The sequence below is a fragment of the Saccoglossus kowalevskii genome, chromosome 15 (assembly GCF_978046115.1).
Source record: "Saccoglossus kowalevskii chromosome 15, keSacKowa6.1, whole genome shotgun sequence".
Lineage (NCBI taxonomy): Eukaryota > Metazoa > Hemichordata > Enteropneusta > Harrimaniidae > Saccoglossus > Saccoglossus kowalevskii.
The window spans coordinates 15,595,844-15,607,346 of NC_140655.1; the positions used below are offsets into that span (position 1 = coordinate 15,595,844).

Consider the following 11,503-nt stretch of genomic DNA (forward strand, 5'->3'; position numbering starts at 1 on the left):
TATCAAAATTGTCCTCGAAAAGCATAAATATATACACATTGAAAGATATTTATTCATTTTTTAAATTTTTATTTCAACTTATTCAATATGATATAATAATTATTGGTACATTATTTCTAGAAGGGTTTTGCCAATATATGAACATTTCCAATCAAAAACTTAAAACAACTATTACTATTGTTGAACGAGGATATTTGCGCATGCTCAGAAGTTTCTAGAATTTTCGTAGCTTTTCTATTTATTTGTAAATCGATGAGAAGATTGTTGTTCACTTTCAGAGATTGAGTGTGCCTGTGCGATTGTGATAAAATATTGCAACGCTTGTGAATTAACCGACTTGATTCAACATGTTGCGAGGATTTGGAGGATTCGACGATGACCCTTTCTTCGCTGATTTCAGGTAATATTGTGTTCGCAACCGACGTATTCATTTTTACGATTTTGATATTTAAATAGTGCAATTTTATTTGTAAAATTATAAGTGTATGTACTACGCATAGTGACTTAGGAATATAAATTCATAATGCATCTTAAGTATGCTTTCCTCTCTCCATTAAAATAAAAATAATTCTTGAAAAAAAGAAATTTTGAAACATTCACTATTTTTTTAATTGACCTGAAATGGCGCAGCAGTGGCAGTATTAAAAGGTACAAAGGAAAACAAATACAATATATACCACCCAATGTTTAAGAAATCATATTATGCAGTTAAAATATCATGTATTTGTGTAGATGAAAATGGTTTGCAGGTTTTCAGAACGTTTATCATATTTCAAATGACCAAACATACGTGAAAGTCAACGCTGGTTTACAAATGTACGTGTTTACGATTGAATGCTGAAAATGTAATATTAAGTTTTCAATATATTATCACAGTCCCTCAACAAAAAGGGACTGTGATATATATAAATATGCATCTAAAATTCTTTATGTATTCAGTGGCAAAAATTTACATAATTTGTTGTAGTCAAAACTAAAAATAATGTATCTTTTGATGACGGAATTTGTGAAATAAATTCGTTTAATTTGACGAGGCATCAAGGCATTCAAATATTCATCTACGCAATTCAATTATTGCTTTTACGCAATCGCTTTTAAGTTTATTTATAAAAAAAATTAATAAATTAATTTGAATATGGTTTCTTATTTAGAAATAATAATTTTTCCTTTGGTAATATTTTCATATGCAATCCACAATCCACTGTGGGTCCATAGCTCTTCTTGTGTCTGTTTTTAGTCTTAATTGGTGGTATTTTAATTATTTTCGGACTTTCGGATTTTTATCAACATACAACCTTCTATGCACATATTATACATGTTTATTAAAACATTGTTTATATTACAGGGAACAACATCGTCAAATAAACAGTATGTTCGACAACTTTGGCTTTGGTTCAATGCTTCACAGAGATCCATTCATGGCGCTTACTGATGGCCGTACCACTACAGGCCTGCAGCAAAGACATAACAGACATCCTGTAAGTTCTACTGTAAAATACTTTATTTTAACTGGAATCAATTGTCTCCGAAAAGACATTTTGGCTGTTTTGTATGACTTGTTTTTTTCACTGAATTTTGGTGATTTTTCCAATGTAAAATATAAGGGAAAAAAATTATTTTTACTGGATATTATTTTCACTGATTATCTCTTCAGTGAAAATAAATTCCAAGTGAAATTAAGTATAGTATTTAAGTATTTTTGGCTATTTCAATGGTTTTTGTATTGTTAATATCATCCAATCATATCCCCCCCCCCCCAACTGGTTTGGCCGTAGGGGTGTTGGAGATTTCTACAGGGAGAATTTAATATGGATAATTCCCAACTGCTTGGGAAAGTGTTATGAGAGTGTTATGAACACAGGGTGTTTGTAATAATCCTCGGGGCGGACACCCAGGCATTTTCACCGCCTGGCAACCCGCGGCGGTGAAAACAAAGGCCCAAAACTCGCAGAAAACGGTACTTTGGGGTGATTGTTGAGACTCCTCTGAACAGTGCAACAAGATTAGCCCTACGTGTGCAACATATATAAATTTGGTTGTTCAGGATTACTTCAAAGTTGAGTTTGTGTTGTTTTCTCGAATTTTCACCGGCTCGACCAGTGTTCCACAGCAGCGCGCACAGAGCCCATAGAAATGCATGGTACAGTGGTGCGCGTCTTAGCAACGTGGAACGTCTGTGACGTAGCTCCGCCCCGAGGATAGCATATAAAAAATAGAAATAATTTGTCTTCTATCTACTTCTCCTGTATAGGACCGTTTTTCAATAGCCTTACTATCAATAATCAAGCATTTATTCTAAGTTTGTGTCATCTGTGTTACCTTGAAAGTTGTGGGATGAAGAGCAAGACTGTCGTGAGTGTTGCTATTGGGATAAAGAACTGTTACCTGTCTCGCTAGACCTGAGGTCAAATAAAGAGTTGATACCTACCTTTAACCCTTTGTGCACCAAAGTCAAATTTTTTCACCATTCACTAATTTTAAAAAACATCCTAATTTTTCAATTGCAACTTGAACCAAGTGAGTAAGTGATTTTAAAGGTTAATACCAAGTGCATACATGATTGATAACAGTTTTTTCTTTCTTATCAAGGGAGGAAGTGCTATGGCTCCGTTTGGTATGTTTGATGACATGTTTGCAAATATGAACAACATGATGACATCTATGCATCAAAATTTTGTAAGTATTGATAGTCATAATATAAGGATAGCTGTGCATGCCTTTGAAGTTGTCTTACCACAGCATGTTTAAAGCGCGGTAGTCGATATATGGGTCTCATATAAACAAAGATGGCAACTTTGACTGTTGCGCAAATCAATGAGTACGAACTGAGACTTTCCTAAGCTTTAATTAGGTAATTTTCATGTGATTGGAAGGTATCGAAAGAGTCACCGGCAGTAATCAGTGCAAATCGCGCCCAGGTCAAACCTCATCCTTGTGATTTCCATTTGAAGAGCGCACTGGATTGTGGGAAAATCAATGTTTATCAATACAAATGTCACACATGCGCAGCGCAACGACTGCCGTGCTTTAAAATGAGACCCACACAACATGCACAGTGCAGTGTAGTGTACATTCAAGAATTTCAAACCTGAGCGTGTGGCTCATTGATACACCTGAATAGACCATTTTCCGTTCAGTGCGGGATCTCAGGTTATGTGTGGAATTGAATGTAAAACAGAACAAAAGTCATAGTGGTGTCAAACATCGCATGGGATTTGACAAATGCAAAGTATTTTGGGGGATATTTCCACGCTTAATAATGTGCTGTACACATTTGGGGGTGGTCAATTTCGATGAAGTAAGGGTTTCTAAACGAAATATTTCCCTGTTAAGGATCAGCCTTCGAATTTGAGCTATGAAAAAAGAAATTAAAGTTCAAAATTGTCAGTTTTTTGAGGCAGACGTTCGGGTCGCGTCTTTACACGAGATCGCGCAGTTGAACGGAAAATCACATTCTGACTAAAGGCTTCTATATTATATTACCCAATTTGCTGTAATAGAAGTGCATGTCTTAAATGAAAGGTGTGTTCATGGTCAAATTAATTTGAATCATCCAGTGTATATTAAGTGCAAATTGTTACGGTGTTAACATTTTTTGTGTCCCTTTACGCAAGCGTAAGAGAAAAACAGATGTGAACAACATATTTAATTTTTATCAGTTGTCTGTCAAAGTAAGCACTAAACAAACATCTATGTCTAATTTGTATATTAGATATGTGTAGATAACAACATTGACCGAATTATAATTGTGTGGCTTCTATGGCTAAGCATATCAGACTGCCATATATTTAAAAGGCCTGAAATAACACTGCAGTCTCTGACAATTTTAATTCTAAGCCGATAACATACAGTAGAACCTCAACTATCTAAACAATGATTGTTAATAATTTTGCAATTTCGTGTGTTCAATTATCCGAAATATCGATTATCATAACATATTTAGTTCTACTCAAGAAATTGAGTTACTATGTTTGCTTTATGAGAAGTGCGTCTTCAATAGAGGCACACACAATCCACAAATTGTGTTTATTGCATGCAGGATCATTTAAATACGACCTATTTTGACCATATGTCACAACTCTCATTTTTCTAAGTACAAGCATTACTTATAGAACAAATATGGTAATTGTGGTTTGAGTGTACATTTAATGAATATAAATTCTGTGTTAAAGTTGTTTTATACTTGTACAAGTTCTCAGTTTCACCATTATGAATAATTCCATGACTAACGTTAATTTTTACTGCTAGGATCGTGGAATTTCTACAAATCCAAATGCACATACATATAGCCAGTCATCAGTGATGACATATTCCAATGTTGGAGATGGTGCTCCTAAAGTGTATCAGGCTTCAAGCTCTACAAGAACTGCACCTGGAGGGGTAAGTAGAACAGCTGAATTTGAGATATTACTAAAAATATAACATGCATGAACGTGAGAACAATGTGTGCAAACCCAACTGTGTTACTTTCCTGTAATTTTTTTTTTGGGTGTGCGCGATTTGTTGAGAATTCTAAGGAAGTGTATTACCTGTACTAAGCCCTTGAGAAATTTCAATGCTACAAATTATAAAAACATTTTTCGCTTTTTTAGTTTGGGTTTTACTTATTTGTAAGAATCAAATGTCCTTGTGAATAGTTGTATGGTGAATTGCATTGTGATGTCATTTTGAATAAACACTTAAGATCTCCCATTTCCACATTTATTCTACAATTCTACTTTTGGAGTCAGAAACTCTGTTTAAATAAAACATGCTATCTGGGCTATCTATTTTCATTTGGCATAATCCACTTCTGTAAAGTACAAATATCTCTTGAAGGCTTCACTTTACTGAAAGTTTTTGATGCGAGGCATGCATGTTTATCATTGGTAGTAATACCACTAAAAGATATCTGAATTTGTTAATATCTAGACATGATCCTAAAAATAAATGGAAATACTCATCAGATAAATTTATTAATTTTACTGGTATTTGTAATGCAAATAAAAAAAAAAGGGATTGAAATTATATGGCAACAGATGCAGGGTGGCGTGGTCACTGATCTCAGAATTTTGTAGCTGCTGTCTGCATAGCTGTCCATTTTTAATAGAAAAATATGTATATATAGCACACTATGTCTTTGTTTTTAAGTAGCGGCATATTTTAAAAATCAATGACATTGGTTGATGTATTCAGCTGACATCTCTGGTGGTCCTATTTCATTATATTTTATTGTCTGGAGTAGTTGGCCAGGTGTTGACAGTCACTAGGCTGCTGAAACACCTGATGGGCAGGCTGCCTACCTAAGACCTCTTGTGGAGAATACTGGTTTTGAATCTGAGGCTGGCTTCATGCTTATCAGAACCAGGCAGTACTGTGGGAAATGGCATTTGATTGCCACTGCTTACATAGATCAGGAGAACAGTGGATGTGATGACAGGATAGAATGAAACACTATATGAGAAGCAACAACTAATATCGTGGCTCTCTTGCTCTCCACAAGATTTCAGAAGCCATTTGTGTCTATGGTCTATTAGAAATGCAGGCGAGATAACAATGTGTAATATGATATATAGCTAGGAACTGTTTCTAGGTTTAACCATCATTATCTCTTCAATCACAGATAAAAGAAACCAGAAATTCTGTACGTGACTCCCAAAGTGGGACTGAACGAATGGCAGTTGGACGACATATAGGTAAGGTATTTGAATGGTTGTATTATATATTAAGATAGCCACTTGATAAAATCTTTTTAGTACAGTCTACAGTAGGAATGCGTGTTTTGTGTTTGCATAATATATACATGTAATGTTAGCAAGCCATTGATATAATCTAGTCTGATGCCACCTTTGTCCCTGTTTATTGTTGCATATGGTTGCTGAGGGAATCTGGCTGATTTTAGTACCGTATTACCCCGGCCACGCACCCAGGGGCCTGAACATACAAAATCGGGAAAAATTGGGGGTGGGCGCTTACCCGAGGACCACCCCAAAAAAGATTTTAAAAAGTTGTTTTTGTGATCGTATGATAAGGTCAAATAAAGGAATGCTTTCGTACACTTTGTACACAAACTTATTTCTTGATTTATGCGAGGTTTCAATAAATGTGAGCACTCGGGCAAGAACTGTGGGAACACTAAGACACAGGGTTGAATTTCAAGAATAAAACTTGTTTTATGTCAGCGAATGAAGTTGTATTACTCACTGAAATTGGCTACAAAGTATGGTTAGTATTGTAATCAATGCACGGTTACTTTTTTAGTACCGGTAACCGTGATCAGTGCAAGTCGAAACGACCGGGAAAAACTACTGCTTGTAATCCAAGATGGCGATGACCTCATTAGCATAATTTTGTTCACGCACGTATTGATACATCGCATCGTAAGTACTGAAGAATAGCAGACAGGGTTATGAAACAAATAAACCTTTTATTACTGATGTGAAATGTTTACAAACTATTGTGAATACATAAACATATCCAAATGGCGATACATAAAAAACAGACTGAAAATAAATTCTGGGCGACCTCATTAACATGATTTATTCACACACCCAGACGTGACAAAATTACAAAAATAACGATGATGCAACAAGTTCTCATCGTCGGCATGCCTCATTATGGTTATCGTAATGGACTTGAGGTCGGCAAAATGTTTTTTCTTCAACGACAGAAAAATAATTCACATGCTGTGATGAAGGATAGAAAGAAAGTAGCAAGTTTACGACGTGATGTCTCAAAAGTGCTAGCTGCCGTTATGGATTCACAGTCAGCGAAATGCTACGTTTTGAAACCAAAGCTAAGTGCTTCAAACCACTCACCAAGGTATGGATCGTTGCAATATTGGATTCATCGTGAATGAAGAGAAAGCAGAACGTGTGCGCCACATGCTGCGTGGTTCATCTTAGGTCGTTAAGTTCCAATGAGTTTTTATGTAAAAACACAAACAAAGCGACCCTGTTCAGGGCCACCACACACTCCAAAAAGAGAACTACCGTAACAAACACACTATTTAAATGAATCGAACGCGTTCGTTTTTGACAAATAAAACTTTATTGTTGACCCCGTTCTTGGCTAAAAATCACCCTGGGCATTTAACAGAGGATGTCCCCAACATGTAACTTTTGTGAAAACAGGGGGTGGGCGCGCCCTGCGTGCCTGGGGTAATACGGTATATTGTGTCCACCGTCCATACAAACACCTATTTTAATTTTTGACTCCTGTGTGCAAAGCACACAATGGGAGTCTTTGCAGTTAGCCTGTCTGTATCTGTGTATGTGTGTGTGTGTGTGTGTTGCATATGTTCTGGGCTAATGCGCAGATTTGATTAGGTTTTTGTTGAAACCCATACATATAAATTACCTAATTTGCATGATAATTAGCTAATTTTTAGCTGTTCCATGACTGTTCCAGATATATAAAGAGCCCTTCATTGGATTTTGATGAAACTTGGTACATAGATGCTCTGGACTAATGAACAGATTTGATTCAGTGCATATAATTAACCTAATTTGCATAATAATAACTGTAAAATCTGTATTAGAAACCGCAGCTTCTATTAAAATGGTACAATGCAACAGAGGGGATGCGGTTTCTATCAAAGCATCTACACATATGAGAAATGATGAATTTTTGGTTATCAATTATTCCAAAAAAATGGGTGCGACTTCTATTGGAGATATGGCTTCTAATACAGATTTTACGGTAGTCAATTTTTGGCGTTTACACATATATCTCAGGTACTCTAATCATCATATTTTAATGAAACTTGCATAGATACATAGGACAATGCACAGACAGATATGTGAAATGTTAATTACCGTACCTAATATGCATAATTAATCAATTTTCAGCTTTTACTTCGGAACTATTACTTTTCAATGAAACTTGGTGCATAGATGCTCTAGAACAATGCAAAGACCTTATTAATTTTGGGTAAAAATGCATATTAATCAACTAATAATTACCTAATTTGCATAATAATTTACTTTTCAGCTTTCCACTAATTTTAAGTTAAGATTAATCATCACATTATAATGAAACTTTGTACATGTGCGCTCTGATACAATATACAGACCTAAATCTATGCATAATAATTGCTTAATTTGTATAATAATTCATTTGGTTCATTGAGGTAATACACAGACATGATTAGTTTAATGTTGATAAACATGCATACTGATTACCGGTATCTATTATTAGCCCATTTCTGATATCTTAAAAAAAATCTGATTTAAATTGAATTCATCACAGAGGTGCTCTGGAATTAGACTAAAAACTGTTGATGAAAATTTGAATGTATTCTCTGTAAGTAAGTAAGTAATTTTGATAATGTTGTGCATCTCAAATAACAGACAATTATTAGTTGTTAACTTCTCGTTTGAAAAGCAAATCTTAAATTTTGAATTAATTTTGTATACTCTCAGCACACAGGAGTGTCAGTGTTAGGTATAGACAGGTTTCACAAAAAGTTTTGTTGAAGTTCTTAGATATGTTAATCTTATGTATGTAATCAAGCTATATCACGTAGCTTAAAAGATACTAAAATAAAACTGATGGATTTTTTCACATGTAGGTGAAAGAGGTCACATTGTAGAAAAATCAAGAAATAGACGCACAAGAGAAGAAGAGGAACACCAGGAATTTCTTAACCTAGATGAAGGTGAGTTCTATACAATCAGTCAAGTTTAATTCTAGGTGAGAGGTGGTTTTATAGCTTTTGGGAATACTAGGTAAAACTAGGGTAACAGTGCATACAAGTGAGTATTGTTTCAGTCCATATTGCAATTCATTTCCACCAGGGGGTTAAGTTCAAATGTTAAAAACAAAACAATTGTTATAGCAAAAGAAAAATAAATGAAAAAAAATCATTTAGAATAACATGCTACCTATAAAAGATGCGTTTTACTGTAAATCCTGTCCAAATAGGCTATTTTCGTTTACCAAGAGATCCCACTAATAGATAAAATTGAACGAAACAGTACAAGGGTATAACGTTGTAGTGGGATTCAAATACAAAATTATATAAACGTACTTTCATGCTTAGCAATGTACTATACACATTTGATGATGGTGAATTTTAAGGTTATCTTGCGTCTATATTCCCTCCTGAAAGATAAGCATCTTGACATTGAGCTATGAAAAAAGAAATTCAAGTTTAAAAAACAAATCATTAGATTTTTGTGGCAAACTCTCAGTCTGCGCGATTCATGAAATATGCAAGATCCTGCAGTGAACGGGAAAATAACCTTTTGGATGGGGGTTTACTTATTAAGCATATCACACTCAATGAGGTATCATCTCTTTCTCTAGATGAAGCACCACAATTTAATAATGAGTGGAGAGATAAAGCATATGCAAGTAGATCAAATCGGTCTGTCACTAATGGATATGGTGGACATCATCGTAATGATAGACCAAGAAATCAATATGCGGCAATCACCGAAGGAAGAGAAAATAGGTATAGTAGAGCAAATCCTAATCAAGCTGTATCCATGCCATTTTAGCTCTGTACATAAAGAAAAGCACTGCAGATGGGCTTTCTAGGTTAAGCTGCTGCCACTGTGTGTTAACTAAAAGATTTGTAGTTTATTATTTAAACTTTTTCTTGCAGTTCGAGAGATCGTTCCCCACTGAGGTATACTAGTGAGCGAACACATCACAGCCAGCCAACACAATCAAGAGAGCATATACCACCAAGACCAACAGGACCTAGCAAAAAAGGAAGAGCATACAAACAGTAACAACCGAAGATTAAAATATTATTTTTATAAAATCAGAGCTTGTTGCATATCAAGACAAAAAGCTAGTTCTATTGTGCCATTTTTCCATTCGATATGTGTACAGAGATTCAGTATTAATGTAAATATTGAAAGAATTTTTGTTTTGTTGTTTTCACTAATCGGACAAACGTGAAATTAGTAAGATCAAACATGTATTTGTTTCTTGATGAGGAGGGGGGTTTTAGTATTCCCACCCACCCCCACTTGTAGTGTTTTATCTAACCCTTGTACTAAATTTACAATCAATTTGTAATAATGCTGTTTAACACCACACTAGTACAATAATTGTGGTATAGAACATTTATCCCAGATATGTGTGATGTCCGTCCAATATTATTTTTTTTGTAAAAGACAGGGAATTCATACATACTGTTCTACTTTGTAGTGCTTCATGGATAAATTTTAAACTGTTTAATTTTTGTTTTAGGAATTTTAGAAATTCTCTAATTTCATAGTTTGAAATGAGGACAAAATTTTCATGAAGTTTTTAGGACCCAGTGAATTGTTCATTGCCATGAAATTTGATTTTCAGACTCGTAAAATTGAAGTACATCAATGTAGTTGACAGTATACGATTGCTGTAACCACTTAACAAAAATTGAGGCCTTTTTTTGTACCTTCAGTGGGACAGGTTACCTGTACAATCCAGAAGTTGTGGTTGTTTCTTACTGAACAAGATCTGAAGTACTTGCTGTGCAGTAACTCGTTTGTATAGTATTAATGTTGAGTGTTTTCTTTCCACTGATTGTTCTCCAATTTGTCTATGCAGTTGGTGACAGCAGTGGTACATATTAATCAGGATATTTTTAAATAACAGTAGTAGCATGAAGCAAGATCACTTAATTTGTTTGTAACTAGACTAGTATCGAGGACTGTATTTATTTTGTTCAACATGTGTGACAGCCACAATGTCAGAATCTCATAACTTACATTGGAATTATTTAAATAGAAAAAACCTTCTGTAATGGGTATTTATGTGTACTCTACTTCATTCAGGGCAACCAGCTGTTTTTTTCTGAAAATAATCGCCCCAAGTCTACTACTGAGTCAGCATTCCTTTTTCTAACAACTTCTAGACATGTGATTTATTGTATTTAAATCAATACATAAACAAGTGTGTTGAAATATTACGTTTGTGTGTATTTTATCCTTTTTAGCCTCGGGTGTAGTTGACATCAGAGAAGTGTACATTGTATCTCATGCTTACATCACAGCTACACTAAAGTACGTCTCATGAAATGAGGCCACAATCCAGTCTGCTCATTAAGTATGGCGCATGTTTTGGGGGAATGCCTAAACAAATCAACTGTCTTGGTCAAGACTGCCTGCCAATTTCAAATCAATATGAAATGGTATGCATAAAGCTTGCATAATGTTAGTGTGTACAAAGTTTGAACTAAATCTGGTGATGTAAATGTATGGTTATGGAATGGCAGAAATGTTTTTTGATGAATTGCTGACAAGTTGATAACGGTGATTGAAACCTGTAAAGTATAAACATTTGTACATCTAACACTGAAAAAATGAAATTTGCTGCTGCATGAAAAGCTGTATTTGCACTCTTCCAAAATCCCAAAGTTTCTATTTGGGGATAGCCCCAATCATTAAAATATTTCTACATCAGGTTATCTAGAGAACACCCCAAAATATGCACTGTGGCAGTAGAACCTCCACAATTGGTCGGCTGATAACCTTGTATTCTTATGGAGCCTTGCATAGCAAAATGTTCCCAGAACAGAGCAATA

The 11,503-nt window shown here is 34.9% G+C and overlaps 1 protein-coding gene across 1 annotated transcript; it reads left to right on the forward strand.

Annotated features, from left to right (window-relative positions):
• The first annotated feature begins 214 nt into the window (after nt 1-214).
• Nucleotides 215-9,780, forward strand: LOC100376774 (myeloid leukemia factor 1-like). Its single transcript, XM_002734757.3, has 8 exons — nt 215-400; nt 1,346-1,478; nt 2,590-2,676; nt 4,249-4,380; nt 5,603-5,675; nt 8,552-8,638; nt 9,289-9,436; nt 9,590-9,780. The coding sequence occupies exons 1-8, from the start codon at nt 348-350 to the stop codon at nt 9,717-9,719; spliced, it is 843 nt and encodes a 280-aa protein (XP_002734803.1). The 5' UTR covers nt 215-347; the 3' UTR covers nt 9,720-9,780.
• Nucleotides 9,781-11,503: the final 1,723 nt, after the last annotated feature.